Below are 23,794 nucleotides of genomic sequence, written 5' to 3'. Positions count from 1 at the left end.
CCAGTGACGGCAGAGAGCATTACACAGCTGTCGCCCGCCCATCCGCCCACCGAGCCGCCCACCCCGGCCCGGGCACCCGGCGTCCCCCAAGAGGGCTTCCTCGGACAGTATGCGGCCCCCGCCCTCCAGGCCAGGTCCCGGGATGGGGCAGGGCGCCCACCGCTGCGGGCTGGGGCGGGCCCCGGGCAGCAGGCACTTACTGTAACAGCTCTCACAGGCCCGGCCAGCCCCAGGGCTCTGGCCTGGCGCCCCCGCGCCATTCACCACACCCGCCTTGACGTTGTTGACGCTGATCTGGTTCGGGTTTGGCTTGTTACTTAAGGTAAGGGAGAGAGGGAGGGCGTCACGGGTGCAACCGCCGGCCGGTGGTGCACATCTCCAGGGAAAGCAGGGCTCCTCTTGCCCCCTCGAATCCTGGAAGAGGCTCGCGTGCAGGCTGGAGCCCTTGTCTACACCCTCAGGCAGCCTGCTGGTGCTCAGGGCAGCTGAGCTGAACCAGGCAGGCAGGTCGAGCTGAGGCCCGTGCTGCTTGAGAAGCCAAGGGAGGGCCAGGCCCCGAGCCATCCCCACCCAGGCCCATCCAGACCCCAGCCCGGGCCCCAGGACGGAAGGGTCAGCAGGAGGAACACTTACTAGTTGGGAATATAAACTTGCTTTAACTTGCTCTCCGCTTCTGCTGCTTTCAAGCGTTTCTTAAAACACAAAACAGGATCAGAGAGGCCAGCATTCGGCTGGGAGGGGCTGACTGAGGAGCAGGGAGCTCCAGGGTCTCCCCGCCCGTCTGCCTTGTGAGAAATCACCCTAAAAGTCACGCAGGATCTGCCACGCAGCAGCAGTGCCCTGGGATGCCCGACCCTGCCTGTGCCGTGCCCCGCCCAGCCCAGGGAGCCCACCTGCTGCACGTATCGGTCGGTGGTCTTCCACATGTAGTAGTACTCAATGATGCTGGTGAGCGACTTCCAGGGCAGCTGGGTGACAGAAGGGCGCGTCAGGCGGGGGCACAAGGGGACAGCCCGTCATCGCCCCGCCAGGAGGAGGGCGTGTCCCGCTAGCACCTGGACCTCAGCACACGGCGGTGCTCACAGCCCTGGCTCTGCAAGCGCCTCCGAGCTGCCATCCCAAGGCCAGTAAATGTACAGTGTCTTCGCCTAAATGTTCTCCAGCTCCACCCACACCCTGCAGTCCCCACTCACGCACGGCTCAGGCGCCGTCTCTGAGTTCCTAAGGGCTAGAGTTTCGCTCGGTGTGGCCACCTTCTTGCCTGTGGCCCTGCTGCTCTGTGCTCACTGCAGTACCTACGGGACCAAGCCCCGTGCCACACGGGGGACGCACAGCCTGGGGCTCGGACTTGTCTATGCCGGCTGCATTGCGCCCACTTGATCTGTCACAAGGAGAATGAGGTGGGCGTCTCCAAGATCGGGGTCCAGCTGCCCATGTCTCCCAGCGCCTGCAGTCCCTTGTCCCTTGGAGCGGGCGGGTGACACCGGGGCGGTGGGCAGCACTTGCCCCTTAAATTCTCTCTGGTCACAGCCCTGCAGCCTCCGTGCAAGTCCAGCCACCTGCTTCTGGTGCTGTTCTCGCTCTGAGAAAACCCTGCTCACTCAGCTCAGATTTCTAGTGAGTTCTAGACATGTCTGCCTCACGCCTCTGCTCATAGTCACCCTCAACCTTCTGCGTGGACACATGCCTTTCTGAGCGACCCATCAGCCCACAGTGGTGACAAGGCCACTCCCCTTCCAGATGAGTTTCATGGAGACGTAAAGCAGGGAAGGCTCCCTGCCTGCACTGTAATTCCCATGGGCTCCTGGATGGTCACTTTCAAAGGACACAAAATGAGGTCACCCCAAGGTAATGCTCAGCTGGTTCAAAACAACAAACAAAACCAAATCAACTCCAATGAGCACATGATTGTTAAGAGTCGGTGACGGCCCCGGTGACGTCTGGCACCGACCCTCGCCCTGGCAGCAGGTCACAGCAGAGGTAGCTCTCAGCCCTTGCCCCCCCAGGTCTCCCAAAGAACCGCTCACCGAGAAGGGGCCTCAGGGGCGGGGGGACTCACAAAGTCTTGCTGAATGTCCGTGAAATCTTTCCCGTACTTCTCCAGGGCCTCCTCGAACAGGCTGGCCTCCGAGGCTGACCACTCCTCCATCTCATCCCGGCAGAGCACAGGCCCGCCCTGCGGCACCAGGGCCGAAATGGCCTTGGCGACGTCGTACACACTCTTGTGCAGCGTGTCCATGGCGTGGAACTGCAGCAGCACACGCGGGGTCACCCAGGCCTCCATACACGGGCCATGCGCCAGCCCGGGCCCTGTCTGGGCCGTCACAAGGACACGGGAGCCCCAGATGGGGCTTGTCCCTCCCCCCCACTCCCACCTAGGAGGAGACAAGGCCAGTCCCAGGGTCAGCTGGGGGCACGGGGAGTGACGGGCCCTGGGAGAGCTCAGAGAGGATGGCCTGCTGAGAGCAGGAATGCAGACAGGTTTGCTCCCGGAGTGACCCTGGCAGGGAGAGCCCCTCCATGGAGGACCCAGGAGGCCAGGTGGGGGTAAGCTCAGCCCTGAGGCTGCGTCCCTTATGTGGAGCCTGCAGGTGGTATGTGACCGACCTATCCCTTTCTACTGTCTCCCTCCCCTGACTAGTGCAGTGACCCCAGGGAGACACTGCCCTGGGCGGTGAGCTGTCTGCTGGAAGGTGCAACTGTCCCTTGGGGAAAAGGAGAGTGCGAAGGAGCAAGGCAGAGAGGACAGGGCCTGAGGCCAGCGGCCTCTTAGCAACAGGCCCAGCAGCACTGAATGGGGTTCCTAGGGTGGACACCCAGGCCTCGGCCGTCCCGCCCCAGCCGCTCACCAGGGTGATGTCCCTGGAGGCAGCCGCAGCACTCATGTGCAGGCTGGGCTGCCGGACGGAGCTGCTGCAGTCCAGGGCCCGAGCAAAGGTGCCAACAGACCTGGGGAGGACACGCTGATTACTGAGGCTGGCCAAACAGGAGGGGCGGCAGGACCACACCTGGACCCGAAAAGGCGCACGAGGACACAGCCAGTCGGGGTGGTCCCAGGAGTGTGGCCCCTGGGCATCAAGTTAAAAAACTGCTCACACTGCAGGATCCCTGCAGGACAGATCCCAAGGCCTCCACATCCCCAGCGCCCCCTGCAGGGCCAAGGAGAGACAAGCACGCCAGGCGAAGCCCCAGCCCCCGAGCTCACCGGGCCACCACCAGAAACTGGTCAATCTGCTTGTCTATGAGCGGGTTGTGTGCCTCCCACACCTTGGTCTCCAGTTTGGACTGGTCGCGGCCATCCTCTTCGCCTGCAAGGAAGAAACGTGGCACTGTGAGACCAACAGAGTCTGCAAAGAGACCCCGCAGCTGCCGGTCAGGCCTGTTGGGGCCAAGGGTCTGCCTGCTTCGAGGGCTCCATGGGGGACGACGGGCCGCTGTCAGGAGCCACACACCCTCCTGCCAGTGCTGGGGGCGCAGGGGAGGGCCAAGTGAGCCCAGAAGTGGGTGTGGCACATGGGCGCACACATACACAAGCACAGGCATGCACACACATGCAGACACAGGTGCATGCGCACAAACACACGCTGTGGGGCACACTAGCACACGATGGGTTTTCACATCTGGAAACAGCGCACAGTGGGGCTGGAGTGACCACCTGGTCTTGGGTGGAGCAGCTGGAAGACAGGTGATGCTGGGAGGACGGCAGCACCCCTAGGAGGGCCCCCCAACCCCCGAGACAGGCTTGTCTTGGTTTAATGAGCTTCTCATTTAGAGACCCTGCAGCCTCCAGCAGCCCCATCACCACCAGGACGCAGGATGGTCCAGACATGGCACCTGCCACCCAAGGGCCTCTCATGGTCCCAAAAAGGGCCCCACCTCAGTCCATCTTTCTTTCCAGGAAGAAACCCCCACGCAGACAGCAGAGCGGGGGCGCAGTGGGCCATGGCTGTTTGGGGATTCTGTCCTGGGAGCCGCCAAAGGCTTCAGAACCAGCAGGCCAGGCTGCCTGTGATCAAGTGACCTCAACTCGCGGAGAGGACAAAGGGCAGGGCTCTGCCAAGGCCCATCCACAAACCACTCAGCACCCTGATCCAGCAGCGATGAGCCTCCAGACTGAGGCCGGGGACCCTCACAATGTCAGCACACCCTGGGGAGCCTGGGGAGGGTCGGGGCTCGAGTGTAAAGTCGCCAAGGAAACATGACCCCATCACAGGGAATGTGAGGCCCCAGGGCCTGGTAGGAAAGCTCTGTACGTGACACACCCGGGCAAAGGTCGAAGGGCGTACACTGCTCGCAGTGCATGGAGGTCGGTGTCCGAGCCAGCTGTGGGGTTTTCCCAGTGTCATGTGTGGGCTCCTTCCTAGTGGGGACTCTACCCTGAGACCCCTCACCTGGGGCCAGGTGGGCACCAAGGACACTGGCATCCAGGGTCTAAGGGTGATTTGGCAGCCGGCCCGCGTCCCCATCTGTCCCTCCACACCCAGCTGACTTGCTCTCGGCTCTCACGGAGCATCACTTCGAAATCCCAAATGCATCAAAGGCAGGTGTATAACTTCATTCACTGCAAGGGCCATGGGCTCCAGGCGGCGTGGGGACACTCGCAACGGGTGCTGGTCCATCCCCTCTGCTCCAGCGGCCCAGGCCTCATCAGGGCCGCTCCTCCTGGCCGAAGCCGGCCGTGCCGAGGCCCCACCTCCTGGGACCCGCAGGCCCAGGGTCTGAGTGGCCGCTCAGAGGGGCTGAGGCACATTCTCCACCCAGCACCCAGGTGGCTGCTCAGAAAGTCAGGTCCTAACATTCGGGCTGCTTGGCATCCTCCTTTGGTCCTCATGTGGGTTCTCCTGTTTCGGGCTGGACGTGGCTGTCCCCAGGCCCTCAACCCTCAGGCTGGGAAGGCGGGACTCGCACCCGCCGGAGACTGGGCACCGTGGGGGTGGTGCCACGTCCAGAGGCCCCAGGGACCCCTGGGATGCCCAGTGCCTGGGGCTGCCCGTTCACGGACGGGCTGCACACAGGACACAGACAGATGCATGTGACAGACAGACGCATGTGGACAGACAGAGGGAACTGTGCTGTCACCACACAGCCTCCTCCTTACATCTGACCAGATGGGCAGGACCCCAGAAAATCAGACAATAAAACCAACAAGGGGAAGGGTGCACATGGTGCAAGTATGTGACAGGTGTGTGTAAACTGACATGCACAAGGCAGGACCAGACAAAGGTGACATGTCACATCCGTGGAAGGAGACCAGTGGGCTGCAGAGGGAGGGGAAAGAAAGCAGAGAGAGCCAACCGAGGGGACAAGAGCCATGGCCACACCCCCTCCTCAAGGGTCACCAGCGCAAGCCGGTCCCTGAGACTGCCCCAGGCAGATGGAGGACAGGAAAGTCAGGACCCCGGCCAGCTGGAGCCTGGGGTCCAAGAGGACAACCCCGTGTCCGCACATGCTGCGGGGCCTGCCCACCCAGCAGAGGTGAGCACACAAACCAGCGGACACAGGATCGAGGCCAGGGCCAGCTGCACAGAAGCTCCAATGAGAGCAGGTGTGCGGAAGACACTGCAGGCTGCCCCAAGAGGTTCAGCTACAGCCCTCCTTCCCAGCTTGCAGTTACCCCCAGTTCTAGCAGAAAACGATGACACAGCCAGGGATGATGAGGGGCAAGGTGACAGTAAGCAAGCGGTGGTGGCAGGGTCTTCAGGAGCAGGACGACAAAGAAGGCAGGTCCCCACTGAGGGCGGCTGCCTTCACAAGGACCAGGCCATGCAGGACCCCCGCCAGCCAGAGCGCCCTGCCCAGTGCCTCTGGGACAGGACGCAGCCCGCCCGAGTGCAGCCAGCACGTTCCAGTGACCAGAGAGAGCACAGCCTGAGATGCAGCATTGTCTCATGTGCCACCAAAGGGAGGCCCACAGAGCGCCCCAGTCACAGCTGTCAGACTGCCACACGGAAAGTGGCTTCACATCCGAGCTGCGCGTCGGGCGCCCGGCTGAGACAAGACGCACGGCCTCTCTGGTCACTGCGGTCCTGCCTATGGAGCGCACCAGGGGTCAGCCCACCCACCCACTCTGCCGGGGCTGCTGCAGGACCGGAGGTGGGGCGCAGTGCCCTCCACCACGGTGGCAGCGCCACCCATAGCAGAAGTTGGCGAAACAGGCAGATCCATTCAAATGAGTGTTTTGGAGACAAAACGAGTTTTAGAAAAGTTACGAAAACAACTGTGAAATGTGCACGTGCCGGGGTGGCCCCAGGACCCCTCCCCTGGCTCACGGTCACCCTGCCAAGCCCTACCTTCCTGTAATAGGTCGGTGACATCCGCCTGGTAGCGGTTCCCCACACGGATCTCCCCTTTGTCCGCCAGCAGCGTCTTCTGCTGTGGGTCGTAGACCAGCGAGTAGAAGAAGAAGTCCTGGAAAACAGCGCCGACGTCACGCGGCCACCCAACTCAAGTGGGAGAAAACAGACCTGGGGGCTAGCAAGGGCGCTGTGGTGACTGCATTTCTATCAACAGCAGCAGCTTAAAACCTGAGCTTATAAAAGTTTAACAGCAACAAGTCCTGAGACGTGTGGGAATGAACCTGACAGATTCTGGGCACGTCTGTGGGAAGATGGCAGTTTTCGTGTGGTTGCCACAGGAGACGCACACAAGTGCGAGTCACAGAATGTTCTGGACTGGGTGCCCAGAGCTGCCGCTCACCCCACCGCGCCACAACTCAGCCTCTTCACCTCACCCGCCAGCCCCCGACGGTCTGGCCTGCGCTTCCCAATGCAAGCCCCCAGCCCACTGTCCACCTGCCCCATCAGCCACCTCTCACCCTGTCCACTCTGTTCCCCTAAATAGGCCCCAAGGTGGTTCCTCTGTCCCTCAGGGCTCTGAGGGTCTGTGCTAAGCTGTCCTCTGGTGCACGTGCAAGGACGGCCTGCCTGGCCTGAGAGATGGCACCACACTGACCCTTGCCCAGATGAGCAGATCAGGGGAGACCCTGAGCAGACCAGGATCTCAGGGCACGTGTTTTCTTACAGTGTAAGAATTACACGCTTCCTAAACAGATGAGTGGGGACAGGCAGAGGAGACCTAGGTGCCCACACCTGGAGCCACACACAGGTCCCTCCATGCCACTTAAAGCCACTTCTCCGCACACACAACATGACACACATGCGCTTGCCAGTTAAACCGTTTTACAGCATCCTCTTGGCTCACAAACGTCTCTCTGCGTCACTTCCTGTGTGGCTCTGTCATTAAAGGGTTTTTCTCAACTGCAGAGAGTACTCCCCACTCCCCGGTGGAAACATTCCTGGGGGGCCACTGCCCCTGCTCCCGCCTACCCAGTGGGAGGTGGTCACGCACAGCCCTCCCCACATGGGACCCAAGCCACCTTCTCCAAACGTGCCAGGCACGTGATGTCTCCTGAGCCCTGCCTGCTCTTCAGGACTCACTCCAGGCACTATCCTCCTGGCGGCTTCCCAAACCCCTGACTGTGAGTCAGGGCCTGGGCGCCGCCTCAGCGCCAGGCTGCCTCCCTGGACGCTGTCTGCTGTTCCCCACCCACCGTGTCCCACTGCGGCAGCCAGGCTGTGTCAGGGAGGGAGACAGTGGCCGACGACAAGTGGTGCCCACCCCGCAGGCGATGACATGCGTAGGGTGCCCCCTGCAGGCGATGACGCTGTGTGAAGCACCCCCACAGGCAATGACATGTATGTGGAGCACCCCCATAGGTGATGACATCTATGTGGGCCCCCACGCTCCCCCCACAGGCGATGCCACGTGTGTGGGGCCCCCACCCCTCCTCAGGTGGTAACACTTGTGTGTGAAGCCCCCACCTCCTCTCAGGTGATGACATGTGTGGGGTGGCTGCAGGCAGAGTGGGCAGAGTGGCTCAGGGAGGTCCCTCAGAGCCAGAGAACGGCCGCCTCTCACCCGACCCCAGGGGCTCCCTCACCGTTAGTCCCTCTAAGTCACTAAACTGCCTCAGCTGCCTCTGACCCAGCTGGCCTCAGAACATGCCATCTGTGCACTGACTGTCGCTCCCCAAGGGCATGTGCGCTGTCTGGAGACACTGCTGGTGTCACAACTCGGGGTGGGGGGGTGGCATCCCACAGTGGGTCTTGTCCAAGGGACAAGGAGGTTGGGCCCATGGTCCCAAGCCCATGGCCGCACTGACGTTTCCGATTTTATAAACTTAAGGGATGCTTCTCGTCGCTCGGCCAACATGGTTCTGGGCCAACACAGGTGGCTGTACGGCCCCAAAGAAATGGGCGGCAGTGGCCCAGTGGTGTGCTCAGGGCTGCACAGGCCTGGCCGCGGGCGCAGTGTGGCCGAGCCCGCCCGCCCCGCCCAGGGTGCCCGCACTGCGGCCTCACCTCCCGCTCCAGGTAGGACTTGAGTGACTCGGTCTCATTGAGCAGAGTGACACTGCACTTCCCTCTGCAAGAGAAAACGGCCGTCAGGGCAGGCAGGCTACCCTCTCGCACCCATCCAGCGCCAGCTACCTGATGTGGGTGGCTGGCAGGGACTCCAGCTGTCGCGAGAGAAACAGCTCCCGGTGCCGCAGCTGGTGCTTGAGCTTCTCGGGCAGGTCGACCATCTCAGGGTTCTCCATCTCCTCCTCCATCTCCCCTGAAGGACACGGGTGCCGTCAGCGGGACCCCCCCAGCACCCGCCTGCCCCCCAGCAGCCCTGCATGGGTGCTCTTACCTTCCTCACCGTTGTCGGTGCCCGATCCGGTTTTGTAGCAGACTGACAGGGCTAGAGGACAGATGGGCCCAGACGCAGGTTAGTGACACAGCTGCCACTTGCTGCCTGCCAGAAGGCACGCCGTGCAGGGTAGACACGGGCGAAGACCACCAGGCATCCCACCCCGTCCGCCTCGCCCGCCCGCCCAGGGCTCCAGCAGCAGCCCCATGACCCTCGGCCAGTTTCCTTCCAGGCACACAGCACACTGCCCGCCCCGCCCCCAGGCTTGAGGGAGCCAGAGCTTCCCCAGACGCAAGGATACAAGGGGGGAGGGGGAGGAGGGTCCCCAAGTACTGTTGGCAGTGTGCCTGCTTCCTGCCCTGACGTGGACCCGGGGGCCACATGCTCCGGGCTGGGACAGTGCTGCCTGAGGGACCTGAAACTCGTGGGTGTCGGGGAGTGGGGGTGGGGAGGCCTCCACGATGGGGACCCCAGCACACAGCCTGGGGGTGGGGTGCCCTGAAGGCACCATGGAGGTCTGGGGTGGTTCAGGGCAGCAGGTGGGGACAACACCAGGGCAGGGGCATCAGAGCTTGGTTCTGGGCAGCGTTCTGGGGAGCCACCAGCCAGACAGCTAAATCCCTGTCCTCTGCCCCAGACTCAAAGGTGGGGGTACAGAGCAGTGTTCCCAGCTGCATGCCCCCACCCCGGGCCTCCCCTGTACCACCCAGAGCTGGCATGGAAGACCTGCCAGGCCACTTCCCACCCACGTCCCTCATCCCTCATCCCGGAGCCACCACGGGCCTGTGGTCCTCTGCTGCCCCCCTGTGGTGGCTGCAGGGAGTCCTGGAACCCCTGGGCAGGAGAGCCCCCCAGACACTCTCAGCTGAGACTGAGGGCAGGATGGCCGGGGGAGGCGGTTCTGGGTCTGCTCCAGGCTGTGTTCACACTGCCAGCTCCCTCATCTCGCTGCCCACTCCCAGGGACCCCCTGAGCAACCCCGCCTGGAGATGTCACCAGCATCAAAATGCCTGTCCTGTGACAGCAGTGCTGGTCCAAGCAGCAGAAGAAACAGGAACTGGGGCCAGAGGTGGTCCCTGGCGACGGTCCTGTGGTCAGTGCCCACTTGGGTCCCACAGACGCAGCCCCTGACATGAGCCCACAGTGGCTCCTGGACCTGCACCCTGCCAGCGCTCCGTCAGCAGTGGTGAGCAGGGGGGCCGCAAAGGGGACTCCCAGGGCCATGCTCATGGCCTCAGGAAAGGCCAGGGCTTGGGTCAGGCTGGCCTCCGGCCCCCAGGAGCTCCCCTGCAGACCCCTGCCCCTTGCCACCAGCACTCCAAGACTGCCCTGGGCCCTGCAGCACCTGTGCCCCCAGGTGGTTAACGCAGGGCAGGTGGCTCATGGCACGGAGACCCCCTCCTCCGACACTGGTGGGCCCTGACCCTGGGCTCAGAGCTGGGACCTCACCCTAGAGGTACAGGCAAGCTGCGCACTCCCCTCAAAAGCTCACACACCCCACCGACTCTGGGGGCTCCAGGGAGGCCCTGTCACTTGTGCCTGAGGTTTTCCCGGCCAAGGTCTTGCTCTCAGGAGGACAGCTGTGGGGGAAGGGTGGCAAGCAGCTGTGGCCACAGCCACTGTGGCCCGAGGAGGCTGTGCTTGTGCCCCCACAAGGGGCCAGGGCCGAGCGGATGGTGGCCTCGGAGACCTGAGGAAGGCTCCACTAGTGTGGGGTGGCCCAGGGGCTTGTCCTTTGGGCTCCCACGCCCAGAAGACACCCTAGCAGCGGACCTGACTGTGCAGTGGGCTCCCCTGGGCCTCCATCCCTGCTGCCAGAATTCCGGGCCCAGAGTGTCCACACACCGCCCACGACGCTGGGCACAGCAGCTCCTGGGGAGCCCACCAGACGGTGGAATGTGGCGCCTGCAGACCCGCTGCAACTCAGCACCAGCAGGAGGCTGGGGTCCTCTGGGGACGCAGACGAGAGCTGCCTGATGGGCGGGCTGGTGGCCTTGCACGACGTGCTTCCTGAAGCTTTCTACCCCACAGCACGGGACTTAAGGCACACAGGAGCCCCTCCAGACAGGCCTCCCGAGGCCACTTTCCGGGAAGCGTGATCACAGGCTGTCTGCAGGCACCTCAGGGCCATGGCCTGGGCTGGGATGCTGCCCTCTGCCAGACCCGCCAGCTCCAACACAGCCCTTCTAGAAAACCACCCCCACCAGCTCCCGCCTGGAGCCTCTGGCCACTGGCCATCCTCTGGGCCACAGTGTGTCACCACGTAACTAGGGGGACTGTGATCACTCTGGGTCAGGAAGTGCACACAGGTGAGGAGATCCTTGGTCATCAACGCCCCCGAGCCCACAGTGAGCCAGCTGCCCTGGGCCACACACCAACCAGTCCACTCCTGGAGTCCTCATTAGTGTCCTGACGGCCTGAAGCAGGCACCAGCCTGCTGACACCTGCCAGGCTAGCAACCACACAAACACTCCTCGGGGTCACACAGCTCATGGACCCGAGACCCCCACTCTTGTGCTTGCCACTGGGAGGTCACAGTGCGGGGTGGTGGGCACAGGCTTTAGGGTCAGAAGCCGAGCAGCCACTGTGTCCCACCTCTAATGCTTCCCCCGCCAAGCTCAGCTTTGTCACTTGCCACTGAACACGGAGCCACACGGGGACACCACAAAGCATACAACAGCCAGAGAAAACTAAAGGGTATAAAACCACACTGAGCCTAGGCCCACAGCCACTCCTGCAACCTTGCGTGGCGCAGGGGCCCAGCCGAGAGCTTGTCCGCCCCGCGTGGCGCAGGGGCCTGCCCTGGGGGCCAGCCCAGCGGTGCTGACCTCAGGCACTGCTCAGGGCTTCATCCACCCCGGCTGCCAGGAACAAGGTCTTCCCTGTAACTGTGCCCGCCCAGTGACGAGAGCAGGATGCCACCTTATGGAACCCATGACAAACAAAGTGACTGCAGGCCGGACGGCCATCAGCAAGAATGCCCACAGCAGCCCTGTAGTCAAGCATCTGGGGACCAGGGACAGTTGCATGCCATGCCCACTGGGAGATGTCACACCCCATGGGCAACACCCTGACACCTCCCACCTCGCCGGCAGGCTGTGTAGAGGTGGCCTAACAGTACATCTGGGACATGGGCAGCTGTGGGCCAGCCCGCAGTCCGTGGTCACCAGGTCACAGGAAGGCTGGCTGTATGACAAGTGGGCGGCGAGCGAGCGTCCAGGCAGTGACTTAGACTTGGGTGTGAACTGTGAACACGGGGCTTCAGCGGCTCAGCACTGTTGGGGCCACGGTGGAAACCTCTTGCAAAGCACAGGAGCGAGAGTCGGCAGGACCAGCGACCCACAGCCCCACCCTCCAGGCGACACCCAGGAAACAGTCCAGCTGATCTGAAGTCTCAAAATTGATCGCATTGAGAAACCCCTGAGGCAGATGACCCCCCGATCCCCTGTGGTGACAAGCACACACCAGGACCCATGAAGCCCCACCTGGGCTGGGCACCCCGGACCCTGGGCCACAGATGTAGTAGGGGTGGGGGCGGGGAGGCAGAGCAGGCGGTGCAGGTGGCCTCCAAGGCCGGACTCCTGGCCTGGGGAGGGGCAGGGAAGGCAGGGCCGCCCACGCGGGGCCGAGACTCACTGGCATGCTTGTCGGCCAGGGCGATGAGGGCGCTGGAGATGTCCCGCCTGCGGTAGAAGCACACCACCTTGGCCTCCACGTTCCCGTTGGCCGTCTGCAACAGCAAGGGCACGTCACCAAAGGGGCCGCCCCAGGGCCCCCGAGCTAAGGGGCACAGCACCTCGACCCCAGACACTCACTGACCCGAACCCCCAGGCCTGCCCCCTCGGCCCCTCCCCCAGCAGGCCCCATGCCACCACCTCCATCGGGGACCGGGCTCCCCAGCCCCTCCCTGCAGCTTTGCATGCTTGAGGCCACAACCCAGTCGACCCCTGGCCACTGGGAAGGTCAGCTGTGACCAGAGTTCGGCCAAAGCTGCTCCGCCTCAAGCCTGAGCAGCCACTGCCTTTGCGGCTCCCGGAGGTGGCTGATGGAGGACAAACAGGTGGCCGCTGGCCCGTGTCACTCGGGACCCGAGAGGCAGCCCAGCTAGGGCCTGCAGTGTCCCCTCCCAGCACTAGGGCAAAATGCTGCCCTCATCATGACACCTGTGAGGGCCGCTACCGGATGGTGGGGACAGGCTCAAGGACTTGCAGAGCTCCACAAACATGGGGAGGGGGCAGCATGCATGCTCGGCAGGTGGCTGGGCCAGCGACCGTGCAGAAAGAACGTGTCTTTTCCCAACAACAGGAGCTCACGAAGTTTTAATAATAAGGCAAGGGTCACATCACAGTTCTCACCCTCGAAGAACTTTGTGTTCCAGCATTTGTGACAGCAAACGAAATTACCTTTAAGGAAAGTATTTAACTTTTCGTTACTTAATTCCTTTAGGCCAGGAATCTTTCAAGAAAGTCAGGAGTTTTCCACACCCATGAGTGTAAGCCACAGCGTGGCCAGCTCTACTGCGTCACAAACACTGTCCGATGCTGTCACACCCGCCAGTGTCTTCGGCAAGCAGAGGTGTTGCTGTGTGCCTCAACCACAGACCCCAGACCAAAAGTGCCTCCTGGAAACCTGGCCAGAGACCACCTGCTGTGCTCGATGACAGGGACGTTGTTGACAACTGTGAACGTTGTGGGTGTGACAGCACTGCACACGTCACCCAGGATGCAGCCTGTAGCGTCGATCCGAGTGGGACCCTTTGACCAGTGTCAGCCCCATTCTGGCAGTGTGTGCTGTCACGGATTGCACATATCTAGGGCGTCATGGGTCTTTGGTGACCCCCACACTGTGCCCTTCGTGTCCCCTCTGGCCCAGACTGTGCCCTGGTCTGTTCTGACAGCGTGGCCTGTGCACCAGCCGGGCAGAACCCAGGAGTCCCCCATGTCCCTCTGTGCTCAGCCCTCAGGACCCCAATCTATGTCCCCAGTCCGCTTGGGCCCCTCCCCATGTAGAGTCCCAAAGAACCCCAGGCAGAAAGCTGGGACAACTATAGCAAGGGCAGTGCTGGGAGCAGGCTGAGTGGGGTCCCCAGGTCCCCCAAAACCAAGCCCAGACACCTTGGGTAGGGAGAAGCCCCCCGGGTCCAGCACCCGTGTCTCCTGCCGTTATCCTTTGCTTGCTATACCTCGGAGACTCCCACGCCGGACGTTCCAACCCGAGCAGACTTCTGACAGCTTGTCTTCTGACGGCCCACGTCCCCCCACACACACCCCCCGCGTCATCCCCCCACGGCCCGACGTCCTTCCCCCTCCCCCTCAGTTCTCACAGCTCAGACCCCACCTTTCCTCCAAAACAGCAGTTTTCTCCAGCATATGAAGATTCTCCATGGCCACAACATAAACACAATACGTGTCCCATCTAAGTTCTATGGAGAAAACGCAACGATTCCTTTGAAAGTTCACAAAAGCCCAGAGCCCTGTGGGGTGGGGAGGCTCTGCTGGATGGCCAGCCGGTGCGTGAGCACAGGGCTCAGGAAGGGGACCCCAAGCGCAGCAGGCGGGTGACAGCTTTTCTTAATTGAATCGTTTCCAATTGACAGAGAAGGGCAGGGAATGCGGTGGCCCTTCTCCTGGTCCCTGGACGCCAATGCACCCTCACTTGTGAGACTCCTGTTCCCACCCAGACCCCCCAGTACCACCTGGCTGCTGCGTCTTCAGAGGGCCCCGGTCTTGACCTGCTGACGCCATGAGGGCGCTCGGGAGCTCCCGGCTGTCCCCATGCTGGGCTCCCGCTTCCCATGGGACGTGGTTTAGGGACGCCAGGGTCCTCGGCCACATCTGCCCGGTCTGCTTGTCATCTTGTCCGTCGTCCCACTAACGACGCCCAACCACTGCAGCGAGCCTTTCACCCAGTCCCTGCACTCTGGCCGTTTCGGGGGCTTCAACCTCATCACCGAAGCCTCCACTCCACCTTCATCGTCACGTCAGGGCTCTTCCTCACTCGAGTCCCCACCCTGTCGCTCCGAGGACATGCATGGCTTGTTTACACTGGTCCCTTCTGCTCCGGCATGAGCTCTTCTTGGTTTGTCTTGATCAGTTTTCTCGTTCAAGGCCTCCCCTGAGCGACTCCCCTCTGCAGGCGTCCTCCCCGTCCCCGAGGGGCTGGGCTCCACACAGGGGGCGCCCCACTGCATGCCCACACGTAGCAAGGGGTGGTCACTCGCAGCCGTGCAGCTGAGAACAGTCACCACTTCTCCTGCTGGCCCGGGGGCTCAGCCACATTGAGCAGGGCACCGGTTCCAAAGCAGTGGCCTCACAAGGCGTCCTGGCCACTGGCCTGACCCCGCCACCTCCAGACCCAGCTCTCAGCCTCTGGGAGCTGCCAGGTCCCTGCAACTGGCCCGACCAGCTCAGGCTACAGCTCCTCCTCCCAGTGGTGGTGGCAGGTGGTGCAGTTAAGAGGCCGGTGAGCACGGCGGGTCAGGGTTCAGCTGTGGCTAAGTGTGACCCTTGGAGGGTCAGCACCGCGACCTTCCCACTGTCCTGCCTGGTCCCAAGACCCCAAAGCTGTGCTGTCACATGGAGGCACAGCCAGGTCCTCCCCTCAATAGCACGAGTGACAATGGGGTCTTATGGGAGGGGGGCTGCTCTGGAAGGGAGGGAGGGACCCAGGGGAGGGGTAGCTGCAGGGCCAGGGATGTGTTGGGAGGAGGGAACACGCCCGCCCCCCAGCACCACCCGGATCACCTCCAATCGGGGGCCAGCAGGAGACGGGGAGGGTGGATCACGCCTCTGGTCAGAGGGTTCCTTGGGGGACTGCCTACCCAGGACAGTGAGGGGCTCTGGGCACAGGCGGAGGCCAGTCCGGGAGGGAGAAGCAACAGGGCTGGAGCCCGCGAGCCCACTCCCCTGCCCCATGGCCTGGCAGGCTCTGGGCGCCCCGTTGACAGGCACAGGCACAGGCACCTCCTCTCTGCAGATGTGGAGCGAGATGAGAGGGGGTGGCCCAAGCGAGCGGCAAGCGAGGCAGAGGGACAGCAGCCACCCTGAGCCCCGACACCCCTCTGCCCGATGCAGAGTGCCACTTCCATGGGTCTCGGTTGGTCCCAGGAATCATCCAACCCAGACCCTCAACACTTTTGTTCTGCTCAGGCCCCGCTGAGCATGTCCCTCAAATGAGGCCACCAAGGAGCCAGGTCTAGGCAGGTGACCCTGGGACAAAGCCATCGAAAGGTCTGAGCAGAGCGGCGGTCTGCCCCCACACCCCAGGCTCCTGCAAACACTGCAGAGGCTGGGGGCCTGTGGTCTCGTCAGTGACAGTGGCTCCTGGGCGGAGTCCCAGGAAGGATAGCACCCTGCCATCCCCAGGCAGGGCCAGAGTCCTGCACACACACACACACGGGCACACACACTCACATACACACACACACGGGCATACATAGACACATGCAGACACACACACATACACGCACGAGCACAGACATTCACACACACACGTGCTACCTTGTTCAGCTCTTCGATTCTGCGGATCAGGTAAGGGTTGCTGGAAGAGTTCTCGAAGTAGACGTAGTCTGCAAACAGGCAGAGACAGTGTCACAGTGTCACACGTGGGACGGGGCCGCCATGCTTGCAAGGCTCCCACCTCCCTGGGGACCCAGGGCAGCCCCCACCCCCTCCACTCACTCGCGCCCTCAGCTCTGGGTACAGGCAGGAAGAAGTGAAGGCCTCCATCCCAGTGGGGAGAAGACGTACCCAGAACCAAGGCCCTGCTGGGCGGAGGCAGAGATGAGGCAGGAGGGGCCGGCAGCCCTCCCCACCCATTCCCACCCCAGCTGTCCCCCAGGGACTCTGACCGTCCTGGGGGAGGGCAAGAGGGATGGCGACAGGTACCACGGGACCCTACACAGTCACCAGTGCCCCCACCTTCTCTCCAGAAACAAAAGCAGTAAACGGAGGCCGGGGCTTCCCGGGCAGGGCGGGCATGGCCCCATCTAGTGCCCAGAGAGACAGAGGTTGCTGCCCCGCTACGCCCCCCAGACACAAATGTCCCCCACACACAAACCACCCGTGCTCTGGCTCCCCACAGGCCCCATAGGGGAAAGCTACGCCATGGCTCAGAGGAATTCCAGACAAGCCCACAGGGGGAGGCCTAGGACGCCATGAAGCCACCCAGCTGCCAGCCTGCCGCCCAGCCGACGAAACAGTGCTGCGGGCTCCAGGAGCAGCTGGGCCAAGGTCCCCACCCACCTGCACCAGGAGGGCCCCCTGCCCTTCGCAGCCCACAGGGAGGCCCAGGCCCACAGCTGAGCAGCAGGCTCGCCTGGGCTGGAATCCAGTTAAAGCCTGATGTGGCCCTAATGCCCACAACTGGCACTGACCTACAAACTGCGGTAAGGCCAGCAAACGCCAATGGACCAGGCCAGCCCTCTGCACACGGGAGGTCCCAGCTGAGCTGCCTGGACCCTGTGAAGGGGCCTCTTGCCATTGACACACACCTGAGGGCACACACTTATGAGGACACACCTGTGGGAATGCACCTAAGGCACACCTGTGAGTGCACACAGTGAACACTGCCCCTGGGACCGACGGGCAGCTGAGAGCAGGTCCACGGAGGTTTGCCTCTGGGGGCAGGCGTCCTGAGCTTACATCGTGGCCATGCTGTATGGCCCGTGAAAATGCCAGGATTCACTGAACTGTCTGTCCATGCAAAATGTTGAATTTAATCCCATGTAAATTATATCTCAATCGAGTGATTTTTATAAAAAGGTCTCAAATCAACCATCTAAGCTTTCAAGCAAGAAACCAGATAAAGAACAAATTGAAGCTGAACTAGTCACTCACGTACGCCCCAAACAGGACTGAAGCGCACACCCCCACAAGTGGGGGACACACAGACCAGTGCGAGTCTGTCCAGTGGCAGAGTTCTCGCAGGGCCCGGGTGGCTTGTGGGTCATATGCGCATGACAGCTGCAGCCAGGGCAGGCAAGGGTGAGCACACGGGGTGAGGGGGGTGTGGGGGGACTGGGCTGTCCCACAGCCGTCGCGCTGGTGACATGACGAAACCCACAGTACTTGCGCCTGAGGGGAGCCGAGTCTCAGTGCAGGTGAATCGTGCAGCAAGTGGGACGAACACAGACGCGGTGGACTGCTGACGCACTCGGCACACCCGCCAGACCTGGCCCGATGGACAGAACACAGATGACCAATGGCAGGAATGAGGAGACAGCACATCTGGCTGCTGAGAAACAGCTTTCTGCCAAAAAATCTCACAACTCAGACAAAACAGACCAATTGCTTCAAAGACATGACGTACCAAGGCTCACACCAGGAGGCACAGGTAACCCGGACTCAGTCAAGAAATTAACTCATTAAAGAAATTGAAACCTTCCCATAACCACCCCAAAAAAGAAAGCTAAGAAGGAAAAGCCCTCCTGGCTCAGAGGGTTTCACCGGCAAACGTACCATCTAAGGCAGACTTAACACCAGTTCCACTTTAATTCTCCAGGAAGCAGAGGGGAGGGAGGGGACACGTCCCAGCCACACTGCAGCACGCAGGGCCACACTGCACCTCTCGTGAACACAGGCGCAAAGCTTCTCAACAAAACACTAGCAAAGTGAGGTGGGCAGTGGAGAACAGACCAGCACAGGGGTCAGCCGGGAACACAAGCCGTTTCAACATCGAAAATCATGTTGGCATAAAAAAGAACCAGATGGCTGGCTCGCAGAGGCAGGAGGGCCTGGCCACACACGACATGTATTCCCATAAAAACCCTTAAGCCAACTAGGGGTTAAAGAGAACTTCGACCTGGGCAGCCGATGGCTCAGTTGGCTGGAGCACAAACTCTGAGCAGGGTCGCCAGTTCGATTCCCGTATGGGATGGTGGGCTGTGCCCCCTGCAACTAAACACTGAAGCGCAATGGAGCTGAGCTGCGCCCTCCACTAGATTTAAGGACAACTTGGAGCTGATGGGCCCTGAAGAAGTGCACTGCTCCCCAATTAAAATACATAAATAAAAATTTAAATTTTTTAAAAAAACTTCTTAAAAAAAAGGGGGAACTTCGACCTGATAAAGGGCATCTATGAAAGACCTACAGCGAGTGTCACACTTAACAATGGAACCCTGGCCGCTTCACCAAGGTCAGGGGCACAGCAAGGCCGTTGGCTGCACTGCTCGCTTGGCACCAATGAGCAGAAAAAGAGGTGAGGGGGGCACACGGGCTGGAAACGTGCTATGTGCAGATGATGTCATTTCTACGTCGAGATTCTGAGCCTTCAATAAAGGAGTTGGAACTAATGGGTAAGGGTTCAGCAGGCTTGTGCAGTAAGAAAATGATACATAAAAGTACCACTTATGACAGCACCAATAAACAGTAAATACTGACATATCAATTTAACAAGCGATCTACAGATCTTTCACGATGTAGAGTTGTGTGTGAAAATCTGTGCTGAAAACTACACACGTCCGACGTCATGGGCCAGAGAACAGGCAGAAGGCAGACAGCACCAGCCTTGCAGGACGAGGCTAACCCACGGGGGCACATGGGTGCTAACACAGCACGTTCTCACATACTTCTGGCTGGTGAAATTAGAAATGAAACAATAATAGTTGAGCACAACTTTTTGTAATAACGTTGGTCTACAGATGAGGAGAGGTGGATCGCCTTGGGGGAGGACATTTGCTCAATGGGGGTTCAAGGTCAGGGTATCTGTCATCAAAAGCAGTCGCAGATGTCAGTGTGTGCCGTGCTCCTCTGTGTTTCATCTCTGTCAGATACTGATATCTATCTACCAGCGTGTGATTTTAATTAAGGAAATGCATGGCTTGGAAGGGTCTGCAAAACCCTTAGATTTTTCTCTTGACATTTTCCATGTCACATCGGTGCACTGAAGGGTTAACTCAGCAGGCCTGAGTTGTCCACACCCTGCACAGTCCAAAAAGTTTGGCCCTTGACCTGCTCCAGCGATGTCACGTCAAAGTCCTTTAAGCGTCCTGGGCTCGTGGGCCCCACGGTGTGTGCTAACAATGTGATTTGTGGTGGGGCTAGAGGTTAGCATGAGCTCTGAAGGGCTGGAGACTGAGTGACAAAGGCCAGACATACAGACAGTCAGCCATGACTACGTGACTAGCCTGGGACAAATACTGGACAGAGGTTGGTGAGCCAGACTTCCCGCGTCCCATCACACGCAGTGGTGGGAGAATTAGACACCATCCAGGACTCCACAGGCAGAAGCCAAGAGGATGCATGCACCTGGCTTCTGTTGGCCCGTTACTGTTGTTAACAACCCATGATCAGAAGCAGGCTGCTGTGATTTCTATGGGTCCTGCCAGTGAACGACGGAGCCCAGGACACGGCAGTTGTGTGCCCAAGCACAGACCCAGCACGCCCACCGCCCTGGGCAGCAAGCGGGTCTGGAAGCAGACACTCCCTCTGCCCTGCTTTGAGGCCGAGAGGCCAGCCAGCAAAAGTGCCCATGGCAAGCACAGGTGGGAAAGCATCTCTTCTCATTTTATTATACTTCTGACAGTAAGAAAGTTGCATGAAGCAGTCTGTGATTCAAACGTGAGTTGTCAACAAAAGGACTTTACCGCAGCCTTAGTTTTGCATCAAGCCCTATTTTACATACAGTGGTACCTCAGTTTTTGAACGTAATCAGTCCCGGAAGACCATTCAAGGTCTGAAACATTCGAAAACAGCTGACAGCTTGGCCTCAGGATCTTGCACTCAGTGGAAGCCACGTGACATGCTCAACTTCTGAGTTGTGTTCGAAAACCAAAGCATTTACTTCCGGGTTTATGGCGTTCTAAACCGAAATATTCATCAACAGAGATGTTCGAAAACCGAGGTACTACTGTAATTTTGAGGTGAATTTGTAGAGGACCACGATGGAGCATGTAGCAAGATGGATTCCCAGAGGTACTGGGTGGTTAACAACAGTGCCTGAAGACTAGTCCTTCTCGGTCTGAAAACTTTGATTTCCAGCCAGAGTGGAAGACATCGCACTGAGATTTAACAGCCGCTGCTGGGTGGGGCGAGAAATGCTCAGCTTCTATTTCTGATAGAAGTTCCCAGAACTGGTGATAGTTAAGTCCACAGGGTCAGATAAAGTTCAAGGTGGGAAAACTAAAATGCCTTCTACGAAATACTGTTGGCATGTCACCAAATGGGTGACAATAGGCTTTCAGTGTCTCTCACTTGAATGAGCTTTGTAAATGTGTCCTCTTCTGCTCCACATTTTATCACTATCATTTGTAATGTTGTCTGTAACAGCAAGGGCCGCCCCCAAGAAGCAGAGCCTTGTGTGTGAGCCTGTTCCCCACGTCTCTGTCCTATGCTGGCCCTCAGTGGCCTGAGCACGGTGCCTGGCAGGTCCTCTTTATGCCACCATTGGCTCAGATGCCGGCCTCCTCTGTGGACACCACACAAACCCAGAGGCCACGTGTCACCAGCCATGGGGACCATGGAAACCCAGTCAGCTTCACCTGAGGGTGCCATCACATCTTACATCTTAGTGCATCCCACTTCAGTTTGCACTGGTCCCCAGCTGCTCTGGGGATATTCTCAATGTGCTTGGTCCATGCACACAGCTCAACTGGCAGTAACCGGGAGGACCGGGCGCCTGCTGCCTCACGAGGGAGAAACAAGCCACCTGCCCTGTGTCCACATGTGGGTCACACCCCTCCCTTCAGCTCGGGTCATCCACACTTTTCTCTGAAGGTTGCAATCAAACTTGCTATATCACCATCAGTAAACAGCTTTCTTTGCTTGGCTGATAAATGAGTTACTCTTCCATGTGTCAGAAAGTCTTCTTCTTTTGACTTTTTTGTTATCCATTGAAAAATGTAAAAACCTCTCTTTGCTCATGAGTCACAGTGATAGGCAGTGGCCGCAGCTTGCCCATCCTGTATGAGGAGACTGCATATTGGCAACGATGCCCCTTCTCCCTCAAATGGATCCATACGACAGCTTCACACAATCCCAACCAAAACCCACTGTTTCTTTTTCTGTAGAAACCAACAAGCCAGTCCTAAGCTTCACGTGGGAACCCGAGGCACTGGGACAGACTAAAGAGCTTCCAAAGGACAAAGTCGGAAGACTGCCAGAACCCAACCGCAAACTGACTGTGAAGTCACAGCAGCCTGGCTGCATGCACATACAGGGACACACAGACCAGTGGGAGAGAACAAAGGGACAGACGCAGCCACACAAGTGGCACGTGCTGGACAGCATGGACATTCTGAGGAGAAAGCACAGTCGAATTTAACCAATGGTAACGGGACAATTGGACGTTTACATGAGGAAAAAAAAAAAAAACACAAAAAAAACACACCACAAAACACCCGTCTTGACTGTTACCTCACAAAAATTAACTTCAAATGGATCGTGAACTTAAAAAGTTCTATAAAAAAACAGGATAAAAACCTGTGTAGCCTTAGATCAGGCAGGTTTCACAGATATGTAAGATGCACCCATTATAAAAAAGTCTGCAAAAAACCACATCTGACAAAGGGCTGAAATCCAGAGAATAAAACGAACTCTCACAACCCAACAAGAAAACAAATGACTGAACTTTAAAAACCGGGCAAAAGATTTCTGCAGGTGACCAAAGACCCATGAGTGGTGAATAAACACACGAGAAGAGCCCCACAGCACTTGTCACCAGGGAAGTGCAAAGTGAAACCTTGCCACGCTGCCCAGCACACCCACCAGACACTGTGCAAAAGCAAAAAGCTGATCAGCCCAGGTCTGGGGAGAATGCAGGGGCACTGGGACCCTCGGCAGTGCCGGCAAGAATGCAACGTGCTGGCAGCCACTTTGCAAATAACATCAGCTTCTCATGGTCAAATGTGCATTGCAATTCAGACAAACGACCCCAATCCTGGGTACTTCTGTGACATGACACTAAGCACAGGTGTTCACATCACAGTGGCTTTATTCCTATCGCCAGCAGCTGCAACCAGCCTGCTGTGACCCTCCACAAGATGCACTGGGAGGCAGGTGGAGTCCCCATGAATGGGTCCCCAATCCCGTACACATAAGGGAAGCAGGTCTGTCGGAGCCTTGACCTTGGACTTCCAGCTGCAGACTGTGAGAGGTACACTGCCCTTGTTTATGAGCCACACAGTGCATGGCCTTGTTATAGCAGCCTGAGCCGACTAGGACAGGCCCAAATGTCCACCCACTGCTGAATGAACTATGGTCCACACAGTGGATTCTGTCCAGCAAACAAATGGACCACAGGCACAGGGACACAGGGATGAGTGAAAGAGCCAGACTCCACAGGATTTCGACGACATTCTCTAAAAGGAGCAGGAAAGGTCAGTGGTAGCCGGGAGCTGGAGGACAAGGGGACTGTCTGTGGGCTGCCCTGAGGGTCGGCAGTGCCACACCACTGTGTACACCTGTCAGCATCAGGGAACTGTGACAACTGAGAGTCACATGTGCAGAGTCCACTTCAATACACCTGACTTTAAATGTGACACACACATAGTCAAGTCCTGTCAGTCACAGCAGTTATGTCCTACAGACTTACCACAAACACGGAATTAGTGAGCAGGAACCACTGCTCCTGGGGGACACAGGCTGAGGGTGCTGCCAGCCCCTGGTCACACATTCTCAGCAGCCCACCAACTCAGGACCTGTGCCGTGTGTTCCAGTAGAGACTCCTAGTTTGGTGCACGTGGCCGAGTCGTGGACAGAGCTCAGAGCAGCAGCCCCGGGGCTCAGGCCTCAGGGGAGCCCACCTACCACACGGGTTTGCTGCGGGAGGCACATCCCAGCCTCCTGCGCTCAGGACACTGTGGACAGCTCAGTGTACACTCGGGGCCACTTTAAATAGTGCAGTCGTCAACAAAAATACGAAAACTACAGCACTAGCAGGCCAGGAGAGGGCCACTCGTCTGCAGTGAGGAGCTGGAGCGCACAGAGGCTCATGTCCAGTCGTGTGGGTGCTGGCGCCTGAGCGAGCCGGTTCTCTGCACATCTGCTGGATGGACAGAGCCACCTGCCGCCCCTGGCTCTTCTCTGAAGGCGCTGCCGGGCGCCCACCACTGACAGCCACCACTCCCACCAGGAGCACGTCCAACTCCCGGCTGGCCACTGCC

At 59.5% G+C, this 23,794-nt stretch overlaps 1 protein-coding gene across 5 annotated transcripts in view; it reads right to left on the bottom strand.

Annotated features, from left to right (window-relative positions):
• MTA1 (metastasis associated 1) overlaps positions 1-23,794 on the bottom strand; it is a 34,091-nt gene that overhangs the window by 5,649 nt on the left and 4,648 nt on the right. For 3 of the 5 annotated variants that reach the window (XR_012494478.2, XM_074326761.2, XM_074326760.2), the window contains exons 2-13: positions 16,194-16,261; positions 12,331-12,424; positions 8,695-8,745; positions 8,490-8,616; positions 8,361-8,424; positions 6,291-6,408; positions 3,206-3,308; positions 2,850-2,949; positions 2,060-2,248; positions 894-968; positions 634-692; positions 201-316 (exon numbers count right to left, since the gene is read on the bottom strand). Coding sequence is in view for 4 of the 5 variants with exons in the window: in XM_074326761.2 (XP_074182862.2) it covers positions 201-316; positions 634-692; positions 894-968; positions 2,060-2,248; positions 2,850-2,949; positions 3,206-3,308; positions 6,291-6,408; positions 8,361-8,424; positions 8,490-8,616; positions 8,695-8,745; positions 12,331-12,424; positions 16,194-16,261 (1,164 nt within the window). In the remaining variant the exon portion in view is untranslated. Of the gene's footprint in view, positions 1-200; positions 317-633; positions 693-893; positions 969-2,059; positions 2,249-2,849; positions 2,950-3,205; positions 3,309-6,290; positions 6,409-8,360; positions 8,425-8,489; positions 8,617-8,694; positions 8,746-12,330; positions 12,425-13,049; positions 13,098-16,193; positions 16,262-23,794 lie in introns of all 5 variants that reach the window. The other 2 variants (XM_074326758.2, XM_074326759.2) reach the window with 1 other exon arrangement.

Source organism: Rhinolophus sinicus, chromosome 3 (genome assembly GCF_057876585.1).
Source record: "Rhinolophus sinicus isolate RSI-liver-muscle chromosome 3, RSI-T2T, whole genome shotgun sequence".
Lineage (NCBI taxonomy): Eukaryota > Metazoa > Chordata > Mammalia > Chiroptera > Rhinolophidae > Rhinolophus > Rhinolophus sinicus.
Note: the sequence above shows the minus strand (reverse complement) of the source record. Positions and strands in the feature narration are given on the sequence as shown.